At 36.3% G+C, this 22,237-nt stretch overlaps 2 protein-coding genes across 8 annotated transcripts; both read left to right on the plus strand.

Moving 5' to 3' along the window:
- The first annotated feature begins 3,694 nt into the window (after positions 1–3,694).
- Positions 3,695–7,685, plus strand: LOC110776681 (uncharacterized). 5 transcript variants are annotated; one of them, XM_056837126.1, is made up of 5 exons: positions 3,695–4,170; positions 4,260–4,352; positions 5,995–6,137; positions 6,934–7,014; positions 7,222–7,685. In XM_056837126.1, exons 2-5 carry the CDS (start codon positions 4,268–4,270, stop codon positions 7,279–7,281), a joined length of 369 nt encoding a protein of 122 aa, XP_056693104.1. In that variant the 5' UTR covers positions 3,695–4,170; positions 4,260–4,267; the 3' UTR covers positions 7,282–7,685. The 5 variants fall into 5 exon arrangements, with proteins under 5 accessions (XP_056693104.1, XP_056693105.1, XP_021836921.2 ...); XM_056837127.1 differs by having other exon boundaries at positions 3,702–4,170; positions 7,143–7,685; XM_021981229.2 differs by having other exon boundaries at positions 3,706–4,170; positions 5,841–6,137.
- Positions 7,686–8,431: 746 nt separating this feature from the next.
- LOC110776680 (uncharacterized) lies at positions 8,432–21,188 on the plus strand. 3 transcript variants are annotated; one of them, XR_002530231.2, is made up of 6 exons: positions 8,432–8,954; positions 11,158–11,308; positions 13,703–13,914; positions 14,168–14,341; positions 20,543–20,780; positions 20,871–21,188. XR_002530231.2 is itself a non-coding variant. In XM_021981228.2 (5 exons), exons 1-5 carry the CDS (start codon positions 8,790–8,792, stop codon positions 20,955–20,957), a joined length of 789 nt encoding a protein of 262 aa, XP_021836920.1. In that variant the 5' UTR covers positions 8,436–8,789; the 3' UTR covers positions 20,958–21,188. The 3 variants fall into 3 exon arrangements, 2 of the variants coding, with proteins under 2 accessions (XP_021836920.1, XP_056693103.1); XM_021981228.2 differs by lacking the exon at positions 20,543–20,780 and having other exon boundaries at positions 8,436–8,954; XM_056837125.1 differs by lacking the exons at positions 8,432–8,954; positions 20,543–20,780 and adding an exon at positions 9,868–10,006.
- Positions 21,189–22,237: the final 1,049 nt, after the last annotated feature.

The raw sequence follows: 22,237 nt of genomic DNA on the forward strand, positions 1-22,237 counted from the left end.
AAGTGGAGATTTATGTTCTCATCATCGAACCTTCCCTTTCGGGAATGGGGAAAAAAGTAGGTGTCTACAGTGGGAGAAAGAGCAAGCGAACTATTAGAGCTAATACATACGGACGTATGTGGGCATATGAGTATGAAAGCTAGAGGTGATTTCAGCTATTCCATAACGTTTACAGACGATTTCAGTAGATATGGCTATATTTACTTAATGAAACACAAGTCTGAATCGTTTGACAAATTCCGAGAATTTTAAAATGAAGTAGAGAATCAACATGGCAATAAAATCAAAGCTCTAAGATCAGATCGAGGAGGTGAATATCTTAGCCACGAGTTTGATGACCATCTAAAAGAATGCGGTATTCTTTCTGAATTGACTGCTCCGGGGACACCTCAATGGAATGGAGTGTCGAAACGTAGGAACAGGACCTTACTCGATATGGTCAGGTCAGTGATGGGTCATGCCGAACTTCCTTTACAATTTTGGGGACATGCGTTGCAAACAATAGTACTCACACTGAATCGTGCTCCGTCAAAAGCTGTTGAAAAGACTCCATACGAATTATGGACTGGGAAACTTCCAAAGTTGTCTTTTTTAACAATTTGGTGTTGCCAAGCATATGCCAGGAGATTAATTTCGGACAAGCTTGCACCAAAATCTGACAAATGTTTCTTCGTTGGGTATCGAAAAGAAACTAAGGGGTATTACTTCTACAATAAGTCAGAGAGCAAGGTATTCGTTGCTCGTGACGATGTCGTTTTGGAAAGAAATCACATTTCCAAAATGGCAAATAGGAGAATAATAGACCTCGAAGAGATTCGAGACGAACAACGAACCAATAACTCTTTAGAAGAAGTTCAAGGTGAAGTTCCTCCAAGGCCTTCAGAAGAGCCAGTGGGAGCAGTTCCTCAAGACATTGTTGCCCCTCGTAGGTCACATAGAACTAAGGTTCATCCAGATAGATGGACATGTGTCCTCTTGACTAAAAACTTAGAAGTTATCATATTAGATAGTGATGAACCTATGACCTACAAGCAAGCTATGACGAGCCCAAGCTCCTTAAAATGGTTAGAGGCCATGAAATCTGAAATAGACTCCATGTCTGAAAATCATGTCTGGGATTTGGTTGATTTGATGGATGGGTTTACACCTATCGGATGCAAATGGGTCTTCAAATTGAAGAAAGACAAGGATGGAATTGTATAAGACTTCTATTGTTGCTTGCTGCTGCTTCTTTCATGTTGGTTGCTTGTTGAGTTGATGTTTCTTCTTTCGTGCTTGCTGGTCTGGTTTTAGTTCAGTCTGATTTGCTGTGGCAAATGAAGCTGCAGTGTTGTTTCTTTCATGTGGCAAATGATATAGCTGCTGCATGCCTGATTAATGTCTCAATGTTGTTCTAGTGTAGTTTCGAGCTTTCAATTGGATGTTTCTTTATTAAAATGCTTTACTACTATATTATATTATTACTAATTAGATCTAAATGTTATTACTATATTATTAATAATTACTAATTATTATTAAAATGCTTTACTACTATATTATATTATTACTATATTAAAATGCAATGTTATATTATTATTACTACTATGTTTGTATTGATGTTTACTATTTCTTTCATGCTTTACTATTAGTATTATATTTATTAATAATTAGATCTCTCAATGTTAAAATTTGTAAATTATTTAATTTCATGTACATTTAAATTCAATATACGAGTAAAACTAATAGTTATAAACTTATAATAATTATTCAACCCGTGGGTCAATTCGAACCCGTAAAAAAGGCATATATAATAGTAAAAAAGCGCGAAATAAAAAAAGGCGTAATAAAAGCTCTCAACCCGTTGGGTCAACCCGAACCCGAACATTCTGGGTCTTGAACAAGCATTTGTCAACCCGAACCCGAAACTGACCGACCCGATAGAACTCGAACCCGAAGTTGACCAACACTGACCCGACCCGACCCGACCCGTTTGACAGGTCTACGGAAAACTATTACTAGATTGATGTAAAGGTTAGAAGTAAGTGTTATTTTGGAATGACACCTTTTAACTCAATTTTAAAGTTTGAAACTTAAGGATTTTACTATGTTGGTTAGATTTTAAGTGATTAAAATCCTTAATCATGTAACATAATCAAGTCACAATCTCATGCATAATATTAAGACATATTTAAAGCATTAAATATCTTAAACATGCATAAGAACAATTGTGATCTAGTAAGGCCCGACTTCATCTTGAAGTTTCAACTTCAAATTTCGTCTTGAAAATGGATTGGAAACTCCCTTATTGGATTTCACCATGTGTAGACGCCTACATTTGTCCCTAGGCCCGAAGCGGTGTGTTCGATGATGAAACCAAACATTGCTTGACTAAGCTTTCCTAGTATGCGACGAACTGCCTGTGACTGACTGACAATCCCGAAAACCATATTTCCATTTTTAGAAACTGTTATTTATAGTAACCATAGTCCTATAAATAGTTCAATTCCCAAGGTAAAAGGGACATTCAATACATTCTTACCTAACATTCTCATTCTGCTATGCCTTCTCTATAGACACTTTCTCTCTCTAACAAATACTTACTTAAGTATCGAAGGGAATATTCCTATGAGAAATATTCTTGTTTTGCAGATTGGAAGAGACCAGGCCAGCGCATACCTGATACATCCATGGAAAGGTGACACATCAACACCATTAAAAAGTCCCACATCAGTAACTATGATTTATACACCAAAATCATTTAAGTTAGTTCTATCCAAGCATCCAAGTACATAGGTTGGTAATTTATATTGTAATTTTGTTATTGACTTTACATGGTAAGTTTTAACTTGTGGGCCTCTATGTGCAATGTTGAACATACCTATAGCAGTGAACCAAACAACTTATATATGGAGTTACTTCCTCCGTTCTTTTTTACATGACACAATTGAGTTTTTGATACTATTCACACAAGCTCATTTGACTTCCTTTTGTGATTTATACATAAGAAAAAACATAGTCGTGAGGGGTCTTGTTAGATTCGTTTCAATGAATAGTTTTTAAATATCAACTTTTTATATTTTTTTCTTATCCATAATGAAAGATATTAATGTTTAAAATCATGCATTGGAAAACGTGCCTATATAATTGTGTCATTTAAAAAAGAACAGAGGAAGTATTTGGGTATTTTTTGAACAGCACAATAAAAATATATAGAAAATAGAATACTATGTATTTAATTAATCTAACCACATACTCGTATGTAAATTTCTATTAATGATGAAAAATTAAACATTTCTAAATTGCCAAAAAATAAATCATTTTTACCAACGACTCTTTATGAGCGGATTATGATATTAACTTTTTCAAAGTTATAAATTACCCCCGTATTATTACCATAAACCATCTATTGCTTACACACCTCAAAGTGTAACTATAATTGAAAATTAGGCACGCTATTCCTCGACTCTCAATATGTTTAGTCTGCTAACTCGAGTCGGGTTGATCCGTGTGGGATTTCGACCCGACATAAAACTTCATCTTACCTTCTAATAAAAAAAAGTTTGATAACGCACTTCATGACCATAATGACCAAGTTCATTAGGAACATTGAATATTTATTACAGAATAATCTCTATTATATAAGGGAAGAGGGGAGGGACATTTCAGTAATTACACTTTACTTGTCCCCTAGGAATAGACGGCAATATACCCCCACCTCTCCTATCTTTCCTAATTACCCTAATTGGGTAGTCGTACAACAGCCCCTCTCCTTGCTCCTTCCTCTTAAACCGTTCTTCCTCCTCCTCCATGCTTTTTCTCCGGAATGAAGGCGATTTCACAATTCATACTCTGATCGTTCTCTATTTCCAGAAGAAAAAAAAAAAGATTTTCGTTCTATATAGTGTAGATTTTTTTCTTTACTTTCTCTCTCTGAATCTCAGAACTCTGAATCTCTGAACTCTGAACCCTCCCTGAAAATGGCAGCTAAAACCCTACTCCGTTCCGGAGCTTCTGTCGTAACTCGCTTCCTCAACTCAGGTTTAACTCATAAATCAACGAGTTTAAATCATCAAACCGTAATCTCTTCCCCTGTAAACCTGTAACCGAAACTTTTGATTTCTCCTCCATTGTCAAATCCTCAATCCTCTTTGTATTTTCTCCAAGACGACGTTGTTTCTTCGAACCAAGATGGTACACGTTTCTCTACTAATTGATTAAGCTTTAATTTTTCAGCTTTGTATTAGAAATTAAAGTCGTGTTTGGGTGATTACAAAATGTAGAAAAAGTGATGATGGAACAAGAAAAGAGATTGGAGATTGCAAAGATTTATAACCCGTGTGGTCAGCCTTCCCTCGAATTCTTCTTGCCTGATGGTAATACTACTTTTGCTCCTTTTTTGGAAATTTTATTTGTTCTGCAATTGGGACTTTTTTTTAGCTTTGATTTTTTATATGAAGTATTTTATTTTGATAATGTCTATAAATTTGATGGTTAATAATGCGCAGATAATTGATTTAGATTGTTGGGACTTTATGGGCAGAGTGGAGAATTTGGATTAGGTTATATAGATATGCTATTTTATGTGGTGAATTATGTTAATGCTGAAACTTTGAGGTATAACTGCCTATTTGGATGATTGTTAGGGAAATTTAATTAGTAGCATGGGATTGTAGCTAGTTTTTTCTTTAAGAGCATGTTATTGGTATGACAAAATTGAAGATGAGAAACGGAATCAAGTAACTTAATCTGTTTCCAGGAGTTTGTTAAGATTAAAATGTAACCCATTCCATTATCCGACAGTAATGGACTCCACTGGAATGTTACCCTGTACTTCCCTACGGTAACGTAATCCCTTAACCTCCTCTAACAAAAAAATAATAATATACGAGCCTCCATTTTATCATTGACCACAACCAGGCCTGACCTCATGGCATTCATCATCTCCCTTTCTCATATTTTCTCTCTCATCACATTCCACCTCTTCCTCTTGAACTTTTTTAGAAATTGAAAATTATGATCTTTTCAACCGTGATTTGTGCTCTTACATGAATCTCACAGGTAATTTATTTTTCTTTCCTCCTCCTCCTCCTGATCATGGTTTTGATTACTTTGAAATTTTTGAAAAACAAATCTCAAATTATGAAAATATGGAAAACAATAATTTTAAATCTGGAAAAAAGTTCCAAAAGATTTGGCTTTGAATGATTATGATTTCGTGATGATAATAAAGAGAGTAGGTTCTTCTACTTTTAATGAAAAAGGAAACATGTTGATGATATTGGGAAAGGGATTTTATTTTTGTTTTGGTTTTTCCAAGTATACTGTGTTACGAAGTATGGAGTACTATGGTTCCATTCCTTTATAAAACCAAACAACTTTTAACAGTAATACTTATTGGTACATTTCCTCTCTCATAACTGATTCCATTTTGTTTTCTTTCCTGTGATCGTACCAAACACACCCTAAGAGTACTGATGGATTGGGATTTTGTGAGATGATAGATAGACTCGAGCATTTCGAGAGAATAGAGGGCTTGGCTGTGGATAAGCCAACAAGGATTTTATCCCAGTGTTGTTTCTTATGTTTGATTCATGACAAGACTTAGTATTACATAATTGTTTAGATTCTCAAAACTCAACTGTATTGCTTTATCAACTAAGGATACTTAGAAGATGGAAAACTTGCTTCCTAACAGGTTCAACTTCCGCAACACTTACCTAGAAACCTAGCATTTTTGCTGAATTTCATGGATAGTCGTACTTCTAAGTTCTGACATTTTAACAAGAATACATAAGTATGTGCTACTTGATTTTATTATTGGGGATTTTAGTTCGGTTTTCATTTTGTATGTATTTTTCAAGGTTAAACAACATCGTCAAAAGAAGGATAATAAAGGAAAGGATGGGAAAGGAAAAGATTGAAAAACCAGTAATAGGTCAACCAGTAAAGCTGATAAACCTGAACAAAATGATACTGATGAAAATATGGTTTCTACTGCTAATACGATGAAAGCAGAATCATCTCAAGTTCCTGCAGTGGAAGTCGAATCATCAACAAGTTCTTTGGATTTTTCAGTCGATACTCATAAGCCTTTGGATAATTCAGAGGGTATATATGCTGATTCTCAGCACTATGTGGACCCAACAGGCTCGGGTCAGGTATCAGTTGTAGGTTGTGCCTTCTCTCTTTCCCTCTCCTACTGAAATTTTATCAAGAATAGGGAATGGTTTATATGATAAAGATATTTGTTTTGAATTTTATACTGAAGATCAAATGAATAGGGAATGGTTTATATGATAAAGATATTTGTTTTGTTGAGGGCGCGGATGTGCTCCCTTAATTGATGTTTGTTGCTTTTGTGGTTGGATTAAGAGTTAATATCTATTGGTATTATTATATTAAACATCAATTAGTTAATACTTAAGTCTAAATTGTTAGATTATTTAGAAAATTTTATCTTTGGACAATTTATCAAATTGTCTAATTTGATTTTATCAAATATTTAGACAATTTGATTTTAACCTTATATAGCATGTAATTTTGTCAGTCAGTGTTTACTTAGTCAAATTGTCTAAAGATTTCGTCTAAATTGTACAAGCCAAAAAATATGACAATTTAGACAATTTAATCTTTAGACAAGTTACAATTGATTTTAACAATAATAACAAATTTTCTTGCTTATTACTTAAGTTTAAATTAGTTAATATGTAATTGTTTAAAACCCTAGAAAATTCACATTTCAAATTCGAGTGAAGTATAGAATGGATCGAAACGACGAACAAGAGAATTTTGTAAAGTGATGTTGCAATTATTTTTAAATTATGTTACTGAAACTCCATTCTGATCAACTATTTGGTTGTTGTCGTTGTTGTTATTGTTCTGATAGACTATGGTATTGTGAAATTAAAAATTTGTATAACCGCTTTTCTTGAATGGTTTTTATGGATTTTGTAGGATAATAATCTGACGGAAGGGAGACGTGTGAAGGCACATTTTGATGTTCTTAAGCCACATCTCAAGGCCTGCAATAACAAGGTATATTTACTGTATTGCACTGAATTGATTCAGTTACAGTTTATGTGGGTTTTCCCATCACCTTAGAGCTAAATCCTACATAAAAATCCTACTATATGATATTCTTACCTTTAATTTTCTTGATGTAGGTGAAGTAAATGTTGTCTGTTGCCAGCATTTTATCACAATATGATAAGACCTATCTAAGTTGATAATACGAACTGTCAGGTTGAGGTATTTGGCGAAACAATGAAGTCATTTGATAAATTGAAACGTAAATGGGTTTAGGAAATGGGGATTTGAGTGTTTGCTCTATCTGCATGATAAGCAGTTCCCCAGGGATCCAGATCTCTACTACCGGTTGATGACCAACAGGATGGATCTCTTCTACTGACATGGCTGAGAAAGTTGATGATCTTAACTCTTAAGTCTAAATTCAGGAAGATTTTGTAAGCAAACAGGGATAAAGATGACAATGGCTAAAATTAAGTAATACTCCGTTGTTGTTGGATGTAAGTGGGGTGAGGATGATGGAGAGGAGTTCAAGATTCAGTTCTAATTGTGTAAAGTAATGTTCAATTATTTTTAAATTATGTGTTCTATATTGTTAGTAGGAATCTGATTAAAAATTAATTCATCTGGTGATTTGTAATTAATTTTATTTGAATTAATTTATGATTTTTTGGTGTGCTTATGATTGTAGTTCATCTTTACAATAATTACACTGGAGGTTGGGGGTATATGTTGTTTATGCCAGTGTAGAATCTCAGGTTCTGAGCTATAACCTTAATAATAACATCTCTCTTCTAGAAGTTAGTCTCTCTGTTTAATTGCTGGACTATGACATCCTCCTCTGTGCTTAGGTATATTCCCAGTGCAACATTTATGAAGCTGATAAGAAATAAAAGCAGTGTTTATGTACTACACAGAGAAGGTGAAGTTAGTCTCCCTGTTTAATTGCTCGACTCTTAGGTATATGATGGAATTTTGGAATTTATATTTTGGTACTAAGATTTAGATTCTTTGTCGTGTACAAGCATGATTACTATGTTTCACTATTTAGATGTATGATCGTATAGTATAACCTTATTTTTTAAAATATGAACTTTGTGAACATTTTTTATCTTATTTTATATTTAGTGGTTGTAATACAATTTTAAGTTTTTATAATTCCGCACACATCACATACATATAAGACTAGTAAAAATATACTAACAATAGACAGTAAACGTCTCATTTCATGAATATGATCCACATTTGTTACTCAAATATTCGATTCAAACGACTTGCTCGCTCGCCACCTCTATTAAGAGTTTAAGACACTATCCGCCATCTGGCATCAATCCGTCCCTACGAAGAAGCCCACGTCACCACTTACACAGACAAAAAGCTAATTAAAAATTTGTCTATTTTCTTCCCTGAATTTCTTATTTGGCGAGAATCTTTTCCACCACCATTTTCTTCACTTTCACTTTTTAATCATCATCCTCATTCCTCCCTCATCAAATCACACCAACCAAACACGGCGTTATCGCATTGCTTCTCCCAAAGCAGGAGAGAGAAAAGTTCCGTCGTAAATTATTGATTCTAGAATATCATCAAATGGTAGAATCCGAAGACTTAATTTCGCCCCAATTTCCTCCATCGATTTTCATTTCTTCGTTTAATTTGACATAAGTAAACCTTTGAGCTGAAAATCGCCGGAAATTGGACGAATTTGGGCGAATCTTTTTGATATTTTGAGGAATTTTTAGTCGGGGTTTGATTATCGATAGAATTAGGGTTTTTGCCACAACATGTCTGCAATAGTGTGTGGGAAGAGATCGTCAATTTTCGAGGAAATTCCATCGCCATCTTCGAAGCGAATTCGCTTTTCTTCTACTTCTCCGGTTCGCTTCGCTGGTTCGCCTTTATTCTTGATTGATCACCTTATCGCTATTTTTCCTCACATGGATATGAAGGTTTATTCTTCTTCTCTCTCCTTTGAATTTGCTAGTGAAATTGTCTTTTTAATTGGCTTGATGGTTTATTTGATCCTAGATTTAAGTGGTTAATATTGGGTTGCATCTTGTTGAAAATGGGTGGAGTAGAATTCTTTGTTGTGTACTTGTTTATATACTATGAAATTACCTATGTAATGTCATATTGATGTTTCTAAATTGGAAATTAATGTCACATTGATATTGAATGGATGATTTATTTTAAATAAAGGTTGGGTGTAATTAGCTATTTTGGATTATTGCTGTTTTGGTTTCCATTGGCGAAGGCGAAACTAGTACAATGAAAAGAAATGGGCAGAATGTTGCGGTTTAATTCGGTGGTGATTGTCTGGGCGTAGTCGAATTTAGTAACATGCTTTAATTTATGTTTTATTGTATTTCATTTGATTGTTCTTGCGGGAGTGTTCTTGGATTGATTTAGATTATATATTCATTCATTGCTATATCCATGCACCTTTTAAATACTTAAATTGCATCTCAAACTGTGATCAAACATAATTCAAGGACGATGGTGTTTTCAGAAATTGTGGGAATTTACTACGTTTCCTGTAGAATCTAAGCTTTATTTGAGTTGTTTAAATCCTGGATGTGGTTGGAATTTTGTTTTGTATATGCTGGAGCTATGATTTGGGGAGAAATAGAAATTACAATGATAATGTCAAGGCTGTATTCTGATAAAGAAACTAGAACTTATACTGGTTACCTATAGTCACTCTGCAGAGGGTGTTTTAGTGTACATTTCTTTAAGAATAGTAACCCTTAATGAGATATCCGTTGTTTCTGTTTTTAGGCTCAAGTTTTATTTTTTCCTTATACTCCTTAATGGACAATCTATCTTGGTCCTGTCTCCACAGCTCCGGACGGCTTGATTTTATTCTGAAATTTGATGTTCAATTAGATGATTCTTCATCTCCATTTTAGAATAGTTGATTCAAGGGGGGTTTAGATTACCGGAGAACATTGTGATGAGCAGCAGTATGTCACCAGTTAACGTTCTAAAGAATTACCATGTGGTACTTCATCTTCCTTTTGATGTGATATACAGTACTTCTGATTTCTTTTACTTATAATTTCCATGCTTTTGCTTTTGTGGTGGCTCCTTGTCAACATTTTTCGGGTATTGCATATTTGCATTTGACTGTTTTGGACTTTGGAGACTTAAGATCTTCCCATATTATCATTCCTCAACTCTACTCTGACTTGTCAGTCGACGGGAATATCGTGTGTCGATCTAATCTGGCACAGGATGCAACCTGTAATTGGGTTGAGGCTGGGGAGCAAGTGATCCAATCCCCCGGCTCCCTGTCTCATTACGATAGTGGTCGATTGCCAACCTAGAGGGAGGAATTTAGATCTAGGGTTTGTTCAATCACAAAACCATAGATATGTAAGTTGGAGGGGAAATGCTGATAATTAAGTATTTATCTTATGGTTTTACTTTTATTCTCTAAGGTCCTTTGACCTAGATGGCGTTGTCGCTGAGTTTCCAAGAAAGTTGCTGTCGGTGTTGTCATTTTTTTGGGTTCCGTTTGGGGGAATAAGAATGGGATAGCAATTAACGCACCCTTGAAAGGAAACCCACATGGGTAGGGCTTTGCTCTGTGCTGTCTCCCTGCAGTTGCCAGCTTGTGTTTGTTGCTAGCGTTCTTGTTTATGTGAAGGGTTTTGGTGAAGAGAAATTTGTACAGTACATATATTATATACCAAAATTTTCCTGGGAGACTTGTCTGATCATGGACAATCTATTTTGTGGCTGTATCCTTGGTTTTGGATGGCTGCATTATATTTTCAAATTTTGTGCTTCACTAGATGATTCTTCGTCTCTGTTTTAGAATTTTTCTTAAAGAGGATTTAGGGAAATGACAAACATTGTGATGAACCTTATAATGTTGTCAGTTTAAGTTTGCAACTGTTCTTCACTTGGTATTACATCTACCATTTGATGTAAAGATTGTGCTTTTTGATATCGTTAGCTCCTACTTTCAGTGCTTTTGCTTTTAAAGCTGATTTCTGTCACCTCTTTCTTGGGATATTTGGCTATAGAGCGTATAGACTTATTTGGAGATTTGAGATCTTCAGTTAATTTTATTTCTCAATTGTTGTCGTTGTTCTTCATATCTGTTAAAGTAGTAATTTTATGTTGCTTGTGTGTATATTGCGCCAGCTTATTGAGCAAGCACTTGAGAACAGTGGACATGATTTGGACCTGGCAATCAAAAGTTTGACTGACCTCCGATTAGGATCTGCTGAAAATGTCCCCAGTACCACCTATACGTCTTCAGACACCCATCCACTACCAAATAATCAGCCACAAGGTAGGCATGGTATTGTTGATATGATGTAGCTTAATTTGGGTCTAGTATTATCATGCTGTCAATCTTCTTGTCATATGCAAATTCTAAAATCCAATGCTCCTTTAGGTTCTATTTTTTTTAGGGGTGAGTGACTTCTTGAGCTGTCAATTATATGTAAGTAGGTATAGAGTGGAGGAGTCTTCGTAATGGTTCTCTGTTAAAATATTCAAGTTGTTCAGTTACATAAAGTTGGCAACATATGCCAGTATGCCACTGTTAAGATAGGTAGCCAACTAATGATTCAAAAGTCGAAAAGTTGATTATTTTTTGTTAGTCTTACAATAAAGTTCTTTATTTTTTTCCATCATAATAAAAAACGTAAAATCAGAACCACTCAATCAACCATCAATATTTTTTGTGTGGTCTCTCATCTCCTAACAATGTCCTTGGCTGTTGAATTTAACATATACGGAATACCTAATATAGATTTAAAGAAATAATTTCATACATTAAAGCATTAAACATACACCGTGTGGCCGCCCACCGATTTTTTTTTTTTTTGGCAGATATGCGATAATGCATTAGAAACACAAGTGATGATTCAAATTTTAGTAATGAACATTAGCAATTGAAGCCAAATCATCAGTAGTAATATTACTACATTAGCAATGCATTAGTAATATTCTCCATGTTGGCTTTCTTCGAGTACATAAGAAAGTTACTGATAAAGAGTTTTGGCCATCTTTTGGTTAACATGGGGAAAAAAGATACCGGAGTATTATATTATCTCAAACATCAAAGAGAAATGTGAAGAACTGAAGATGTTATGAATTTGTGATTTGAGTTTAGAATTAGAAACAGAGAAGAAAGCTACATCACTGAATGGAAAATACAGAAAGCAAAGGCAGCAATACATCATGTATCAGTGAAAAGGAACCTATGCACTTTTACTGTGATCCCTTTAAAGTTATTTTTTCTTGACTCGACTATTTATAACCCTCATTTAAGGAAAGTTTTCCACCAGCAGTATCTTGTGACTGACGTATGATATTGTGTCATGCCTGGAATTTTGTGGGGGCAATGGGGGATATATGAATTATTTATGCTCCTTTACTCTGCACATCACATGCAGCCTTTCTTACGTTGTTGAACATGAAAAAAATGGATTTGGGTGCCTCTTTTTTTTTTTTTTTTTTTTTTTTTGTCTTGGAGATGTTGTTCTCCTTTCTTTCTCTCCTCTTAGTCTCTAACATGACAAGACATCCGGCAAATTGTCTGAGCTTGGGGAGTTGGGGAGGTCCATATGTATGCAGCGTTACCTCTACATAGTCGGAGAGGTAGTTGTATACTTGTATCTGAAAGGCTTGCACCTTTTCTGTTGAGGAATACATTAAATTTTTTATCAGCTTTTTTCACTTGAAGGGGATGTGGGGTCAAAGGAATTCATTGTTAAACGTGGAAAGCTAGATTGCATCTCCAATTAATTTTCTTTTGAATCAAGAATAGCTCACAAACCGTATAGGAAAGCACCTTGGAGTTAACGTAAAGGGAAAGGGAGGAAAAGAGAGAGGGAGCTGAAACAGGTTTGGCCCATTTTCATTGTGGAATGACTGACCCACTTGTCCCCCTTTTCTGGGGTTTGGTTCTTTCAGGACTGAAAGCCGTATTTTCCCCTTTTCATTGGTGAATTACTGACCAACTTCTCCTTTTCCGGGGTTTGGTTCCTTCAGGACTGAAAGCCACAAGTGGAAAGAGAGCAATGGACTCATTTGGTGACTCTGGTCCCTTGATTTCCGGGTTTCCTTCAGGTCAAGGACAGGATATATCTCGAATTTCTGGATTCATGCCAAATAGTCCTTTCTGGCTGTCTGGACTGATCAGTTTCTGCTGGAGTGCTGGGGCACATTATTTGCAGTGACTTTCATAAGTTTACCTAGTGAAACTTAAACCTAGTTATATCTTATCAATGTTTATTCATTTCAAGTTATGTGATGAGATTTAGTCTTGGGGAGTTGGGCTACTTAAATAAATGCTTTTCACACTGCAAATTGATCTCTTAATGCTTTACTAATGTGCTCAGTCATTCTAACTATACTGTAGATGGTGATTGATGACATAACATATCTATGTTAAATTAAAATGCATGGGACTCCGTGCAAAATTTAGTTGATGGACTTGAAAGTGAGGAGGAATTTTGAAGTTACTTCATAGCTTCAAACTTACTCACTGTACTACTGTTCTTTTTATTGTGATCAAGTTTTCTCTGTGAATTGCTTACCAAAAAGGGAAATAGATCTTTTGGGTGAATCGTTCCTCACTAAAGAAAGCATCAAGCTACACAGATTTTGACCCATATGACACTTGCAGTTTTTTAATGCAACTGAATTGTTCCTCTAATTTTGTTTTCTTCTTTAGTACATGGTGATGAAGGTGGATCCACAAGAGACCCGTTATTATCCGAAAATTTGCCTATAGATGGTGCTCAGTGGGTGGATCTTTTTGTAAAAGAAATGTCTACTGCTTCTGATGTAGAGGATGCAAAAATTCGTGCATCAAGAGCTCTTCAGGCTTTTGAGAAAACTATATGTGCTCGTGCAAAAGCAGATGCAGCACAAAATTTCCAGCAGGTATTATTTTGGTCAATAAACTTTTAATGTCGATACAATGGATTACATACAGTGAATTGATTATTAGGTTGCTGTCATTTGCACCTTGTTTTACTCTTTCTTATCTTCCTTTATCTTTTATAATCTGCCTGTCACAGTGTTTGATTTTCTTCTCCCCTTCTCCCAAAAAGAAAAGGAAGGAAAATGAAGGGTGGTTTGATGTTGTGTTAGTTCTTGAATGCTGTTCCATACTTAAATATTATGATACCTGCAGGAGAATTCAGTGCTGAAAGAGCAAGTTCAAGCTCTACTTCAGGAAAATGGAATTCTTAAACGTGCTGTGTCTATCCAACATGAACGTCAGAAAGAGTTTGAAGCCAAGTCACAAGAAGTGCAACAACTGAAGCAGCTTCTGTCCCAGTGCCAAGAACATATAAGAACACTAGAGGTGAGTCTCATCACTTGGGTCATGTGGTCCATGTGGAACGTTTTTAGAATTTTCTTGATGTGAGTGCCAAATATCATTTGGTATGGGGTCATTTTTTAAGAATTAAGTTATTACCATTTTTATCTTTCATAATGTAGATTTTTACATCTCCACTTCTCCACCATGCCATAAGTAGTATTTCCTCCAAGTCTAACTTAATCTAGAAAGTGGCCTATTATTTTGTGATGTCTAAAATAACAACATGGTTCTTATTTATGGACGGAGGTATCTAATGCCGTGTATATCATTCTCCAAACCTCTTAACTATATTAATGCATTGTAAAAGCTAAATTCCCTTGGAGATCATGCATCAGTCATTCTTGTTTACTACGGAGTACTACACTAGTAATGGTCATATTTGTTGTAAAGTAGGTTTTCAAGGCTAAATTTAAAACAAGAAATTAGAATAGGAAAGGTTGATAGGCAAGATCCCAACTATGACCACTCTTCTTTAAAAAGGTCCCTTGATTAATTCAAGGCAGTCTCATCTTTGTAGGGGTACTTCTGCAAGTGGTCCTAGTGACCGGTGACCTGCTAACCAAGTTTTCTTCTATTATTTATGTCATAAAATAAATTAAAAAGAAAAATTTATTGATCAAAGCTATCCAACTTAATCATCTTCCCCATCAAAAAAAGAAAGACAAAAACTTACGGAGTAATCATCTTCAACTGTTATATAAAAAAGAGAGATACTGTGTACAACACTACTCCTTTCTCCTTCTCAGTTCTCACGGCCTTTCTTTTTTACCTCTTTTTATCTTTGTTCTCTTTATTCTCTCCAGTTGTTGGAGTAATTTGCAAGAATTAGTACATGCTAATTTCACGCATCTGGGATTTAGCAAAGAAGAAGCCGAAACTCGGTTTAGGAATTGTACAAATCCACCCAATTTTTATTCAAACCCTAATTAAAATTTAATTAAAAGTAGATTATACCCCGATGCATGTTCAATTAATGGGAAAATTATAAAATTTTATGCTTACATGTCGTTCTCAATTCAGATGTAAGTTTATTTGCACTTTACAACCAATAATTTGAGATGCCGAAGAGTTAGAGAAACAACCGATTTAATGGATTTAAGTGTTCCTCTTCCAACCTGAAAAGCAAAAGAAATTAGAAGAAATGTGAAAAAAGTAACGTGAAAGAAGTAGGAGTTTGAAGGAGACTGTCAGAATGACAAATTAAGAACTACCAGAATAGCAGAAAATGACTTCTTTATTGTATTGTAAAACAAAAATTTGGAAGGGGCACGTGAAGGGTTGTTCCTTGACATATAGGTGTACGTAACCTGTACTAGCAAGTCAAGTCAGTTCTGGAACATGACCAATCATAGAAGGAACCCCATAAAGATGAGACTGCCTATCTTATCAAGAGTTAATCTATAGTTGGATCCTTTTAAAGGAGAGTGCCTATCTTATCAATTTTTAATTAAAATAATCTTACGGAAATTGCGGCGCCGTGGTAATGAAACCATTGTCTTGAAAACGAGATTCGGTGCAAGTGAGATTGAGTAAAAACTTATGCCCAAAGAGAGAATAGAAAACTTATGCCCAAAGAGAGAATAGAAAAGGAGAGAATGTTGGTGTGTTTGCAAAGCCAAAAAAGTGAGTATATACAGGATTTAGAGAGGGAACCAAGACAAACCAAGAAAGTAAAGAGACTCAAGAAAGTTCAACGACCATCATCAATGAACTTAAGTATGATCATAAAGAGTTTATTCACCTTTTTAATCAAGAGGACTATCTTATGTTGCACGGAAACGGGGACAGAAAACGGCAAAATTAAATTGCAAAAAACGGGTACAACATGGATTCGGCAAAAAAAAACCAAGAATTTAACTACATTAAACATCCATACATAAATAGTTCAAAGTTAATAAAAAAAATACTAAAAAATTAATAAAAGGTAAGGGTTCACTGGTCAAGTAAATAAAAAAAGCATCTACTTGAATAAATAACAGGTGTAACTCAAAGAAAGAAGTAAAAAAAACAGCTGTAACTTAAGAAATAAATAAAAAAACAAAGTTGTAGCCTTTAACTCAAAAAAATGAATGAAAAAGGAATCTTCTGTCTGCCTCTTCATCTTCTTCAATTTTTTCTCTTTCCTTACTTCATTTACGCCTCTTCATCTTCTTCAATACTCTTTCTCTTTCCTTACTTCAATTACTTTTATCACCGGTACTTCAAGTCTTCAACCGAGAACTTTTCTTACTTTTTTATTTCTCTTTCTCCCTTGTTTCCTCATCAAGCATCGAGGACACTAAACCAGATCTGGTGTTTCATACCCCACGAAAATTAAAAAAGAATCTGAAAATTTCGGCGAATTTGTAATATATAACGTCTATCTCGGGCGAATCCGAGTTAACTCGGCCGAGTTTTTATTCCATGACTTCAGGAGAGAGAAACTGGTGAATTTAGAAAAGAAAAGCATAAAATGTGAATTTTGGCCTCAAAGATGTCATAATACCTATTGGTACGTGCCTTCCTCTTAAAAATCGTACCCAGCCCGTCCCCAAAAACGTACCCAGCCGTCCTCAAAAGTCACCCGCGTACCCGCCCTTTGGATTCTTCATGGATACGTATTCTAGGCGTACCCCGTACCGTACCCGTACCCGGTATGGGAAACGGCACCTGGGAGGCGTACCCAGGCTTCATAGGGACTATCAACCAACTAACTCAATATAAGTAGAATACTTAAGTCTCTTAAAACATACGGAGTAATAAAAAGGGCGGCTACAAAATGAATCAACAGGAAGCAAAGCAAAACGGAGAAATCACGAATTTTGGCCTCTGCCGGGCGCGAATGCAAGAGGCCAACGACCCTTTAATTTGTTCGGTTGGGCGCGAATGCACCAAAATAGCAAAATGGCGAATCACCCTTCCAGTTCTATTTTGAACTCGACCCAGTCAGATCGCTTTACCCGGTCCCATTGGACGAGGACCTTCTCCAAGCTCTACTTCCGACAACCCCCAACTAAAGATTAGAAAAAGAATCAATGAAGAGAGAGAAATTTTCGGGAATAAGAGGAGCTTAATACATAGCACGTGGAGTTACATTAAGTAAGTTGAAACCAAATGCTTAGTGAAGTGAAACTATGACTTACAAACCCAAGGGTGGACTAACCTTGAAATCCTCAAGCTTTGATCAACGAGTGGACTAACCTTGAAACTCTAAATTTAAGCCATGCCTCCCACAATACATACCTTACTCCAAAAATAAAGTGAACTCCGCAAAGTGATTTTTACCCTTATTTTTATGTAAAGGATCTAGTAGGTTGCAGATGAATCTTACTCTATCAATTCCTTCCTTTAATCTGCTGGGTTGGGTGGACGCGAAGGCCCCGGGCCGGGATGGAACGAGGGTAGTTTTGTTAGGGGGTCTGGTCACTCAAACCTATCTTTCATGAACTGCTCATGGTACGGGGTTTGAGTCTTTTTATCAAATTGGAGGCTTCCCACCCGACTGTAACCTTCGATCTCTTCTGGCCTACTTGTCGGTCACCGCAAGCTCCGCCCTTTCGTCAATCGTCTTTATCCGCTTCTCGGCTCAAGAGTTCCTTTCTACTGGGAATTCTTCAAAGAGATCTTATCGGCCGACAAACCGGAGACGGGCGACCATGGTCCCAAAAGCTTCACTTAAGCAACTTCGTTCGCACAAACTTTAAAGTCGGGCACCAACCTTAGATCTCATGGAAGCTCTAGAAATCGCCTAAGTTTCTATAGAAGATAGTGAATCCCTTGTGCTTCTCAATCGCACAAACAAACTCTTAGGATTCATTAAGAGTTCATACAAACTGAACCTCGGGGGATTTCACAAAAATGCTTAGATAGAGCACCTATCACGTTAGTTCAAATCCATTATGAACTCAAAAGAATTCATCCTAATCATCGCCATAGGTATAATAGTATTAGTAATGCTCATGATATTCATTTCATTGGCTTAAGCCCCATCCCCATCCCCATCGGCAAGTGAAGAAATTGTTTTCATGCCAATTCCTTAGTCAAAGGATCCGCCAAAATTCTTTGGAACCTTACAAAGTTCAATGCAATTGCTCATTACTCCATTCTTGAGTAGCTGTCTCACCAAACTATGTGTAAGGTGTATGTGCTTGTTCTTGCCATTGTTAGTCACAATGCATAAGATATTGGGGAGAATCTTTCCACCCACAATGGGTTATCGACAAGAGGGCTCCTTAGCCAATCTGCTTCTTGACCTGCAATGAATTCAGATTCCATTGTGAAGCGAGCTAGACATGGTTGCTTCGAAGACTTCCATAAAATATCACCTTCACCTAACATAAAACTAGTATATACTTTATCATTATATGTTACTCAATTTGCGTCACAATAGCCTTCTAAAACACTAGGAAGCGATTAAAATGCAAGCACACTTCCATGGTACCCCTTCTGTACCTAAGTAATGGATGAAGTGCATTCAAATGTTCATTACTAGGATTATGAGTATATCTACTTTGTCATCTTCTCGTATAGGCAAGATCGGGCCGTGCAATTCATAAAAAATATCACCCCCTATGTCTATTACTTTGGCATTTTGCTCTTGAGAGACCCTTATTCTTCGTAAGTTTTATACTTGCATCATGTGGGGTCTTATTTGGCTCGGCTCAACATTATTGTCAAGGACTCTCTCAGGGCTACTATTTCCTATGTAGACATGATTTCCAACACGAGCATCCTCAAAGTCCGTTATGATAGCTTTGTTATTACAAAAGTGTCTTGATGCTCCCGTGTCCAAGATCCAATCCACCTTGTTTTTCCATCATACTAACTTTAACCACCTCCCCCGCAATAACATTATTCTTTTCAACAATGTTTGCTTGTCCGGTACCATTATAGTTGCTCTTACGGGGATGATTGCATTGATAGGCTTTATATCTTTCCACACTTACCAAGTTCCTTCAGGCTTTTGAATCTTGTTGTTACTATTGAAATTTCCTTTGGTTTAGTGATTCTTTTTCTTTCCATTAAACCTTTTAGTAACAGGAGCACCAGGCTCAACCAAGCTAGCTTAAGAAGATTTCAAAGAAAGAGATTTAAGCCTATCTTTGAGGCGGCTAGCCTCTTCGTCCCTCTTATGGCAAATGAGCTATTGAAGGTTCATGCCTTTCTTGTGCTTCAAAGAGTTAACGGTGTCCATTGGAGCACAATGTCTTTGAAGGGCTTCACACATCTTCAAGTTGTTAATCACAATGTTCTCATAATAATGGATCAGAGTATTTGCAATCGGTCATCTTGAAATTAATCCACTTATCAACAATACAATTCTTATCGGCGTCATCGGATCCGTACTTTTTTTCCGAAGTGTCCATAAGGACTTTCTTAACCTATGGCGAGAGAGGCATCCTGAGCAATCGTCCTGCTTGCCTCTCAATTGCTTTGATTACATCTATACAGTGCACATAATCAATCTATCTCAAGTTGCTCAAAATAAATCAAGAATTTTTGTCACCACCTTTGGTAGTTTTTACCATCAAGGGGCTAATCCTATGTTGAACAAGACCTCTTGTTCTCGAGAAGGGCCTCGTTCAAACATAGGATTAGCCATGACAATTGACATGATCTCGTTTTCAAATTGGTTATCAAGGCTAAAATTTAGAACAAGAAATTAGACATGGCTAACCATAAACCAGGTCAAGCACGAATGTAACAGCAAAATAACATAGTATACTGGTCGGGCGAATTACCCTTCCAGTTTTATTTTGCACTCGTGGCTAGTCAGGCCACTTCACTCGGTCCGATCGGGCAAGGACCTTTAAGCTTTACTTCCAACAGTATTATATCATTATAGATAAAATTATATGTGAGTTGGGTGCTCTGTTTCCTATGAACCCTTCTCTCTTAAAATCTGTGGTTCATGACTACAAGCTAATCCGTACACAAAAATAAAACTATGTATGCTAGGTGAAATGAGAATTTAGGAGTGCGGAACCCTACGCTTTCTTTATGTTTGCAAGAGGCAATGGAGAGGGGGAGGTGGGAATCAGTGTACAATATGCCCAGCCGCGCGTTTGTTGGCTGTCTTCTGGACTCGCCATTGTTTGGATTTAAGAGTAGGGTTTGTGAATGACTGCCTATCTGCTGTCAGTTGCAAAAAAATCATCTTGCTACCTGCAACTACACCTACTTACACCTACTTACACATAACAGATTTCCGAGATAAAATTCAAACACCGCTTCAACTACTGTCTTAAGAGTGAAGATCTTCTGCAACTTCTGGACTAGAGTTGGCAAACGTGCCGTGTCGGGTCGTGTTCGTGTCGAATATAGACGGGTTGGAAAAGTCTCAACACTAATCCGACCCATTTAATAAACGTGTCGTGTCGTGTTGACCCGTTTAACTAATCGTGTCATAATCTCTTGACACTAATCCGTTTTTTCGTGTCCGGTACGTGTCGTGTTTGTTCGATAAAGTTCGCTTTATTATAAGATGTTTTATATTTTTGTATACTGATAGTCAATGTGCTGTCTTGATCAGGTTAACAACTACGCTTTGGCGATGCACTTGAAGCAGGCTGAAGCAAATAATTCTATACCTGGTCGTTTCAATCCTGATATCTTTTAAGAATACAGCTTTGTAAATGCACATTGTAACTTAATGTATTGTCTTTGCAAGCATTAGTTCTGCTCGGTCGAAGTATGTAGTCTTGACTATTTTCAAGATGTAGATTTAATTTTATATTCCGTAGCTGATTGTACCAAATCTGATGTATCAGTAACTAAGCGTATTTGATTGCATGAAACCCCTAAATAGTTGATGACTTGTGCAAAATGGTATTGCATTTTTGGATCTAAATTTTGTTGATTTAGATAGTCTTTACCAAAGTTCTGTAGAAGAAGTACAAGGTTCTTTTTGAGGAGTTTTATGTTCGGATTTAAATAAATTCAACAAAATAAAAAATCTAATTAAACCAACTCTTACTTTCAATACATACTCGTATGAATCAAACGGTAGACACCGAAATTTTGAGAAGTTCTGTTGTCAATCTTGTCTTAATAAGAAGGTAAGATTTCAAAGATTTAGGGAATTTAAAGTTAGTAGGATTCTCAACTGTCCTGGATAATTGAGTTATAACCTTAGGGTTTCGGCAGGCTGAGATAGAATAAGTCACAAAAATCCTATCACCTCCCTATTATCAAATTGTAGATACGTAGTGTTGGATAAGTCGACCAGACTCCAATATTACAAACACATGTCAAACAAATCCTAGAGGAGAGGAATCAATACAGTTGCGAGAATTGTAATCCCAAAAACATCAATAAAAGTATGTCATGCATATTCTTTCCCTCTCGCAGTAGGTGCTTCTTGCTCGCCTCGCTCTTGTGACATGCTATGTTTTCCTTTTTCATTCCCAAGTAAAGGATGAGTCCCATGCCTTAGTTTGTGGATCGCGGTCTCACACACTAATCCCTACAGGTGTCCATAGTAGACCGGCCGCCCTACCTAAATCAATCATCATATCGGTCCCTAAGCCCCATTGCTGGAAAGGCTCGGCTTCAAAACCGTACGTAGAGCTTCCGCCTCATACGGCTCCTCTAGGGCTGGAAGTAGGTCCAGCCCAGGCTTGTGCGGTTAAGGTTGTTGTACAGTAAAAAAAAAAAAAAGAAGAAAAAAGCGATTATTCATCGCGCACACCGCATTTTTCATGGAGATTCTTCTTTGTAAAGAGAAACGAAAGATCTCCAAATGGCTTCCGTGATACGATGATATGGACCGCTACGGTGTGTGCCATAGTTTTCCATAACGTAGAGAGTCTTGATATTTAGACTTAGATAAAGGGGTCCCCCGAGGATATAATAGAAGGCCTTTGATCTGATGGCGTTTGTTAAATAGGGATTTCGGGG

This window comes from Spinacia oleracea, chromosome 2, assembly GCF_020520425.1.
Source record: "Spinacia oleracea cultivar Varoflay chromosome 2, BTI_SOV_V1, whole genome shotgun sequence".
NCBI lineage: Eukaryota > Viridiplantae > Streptophyta > Magnoliopsida > Caryophyllales > Amaranthaceae > Spinacia > Spinacia oleracea.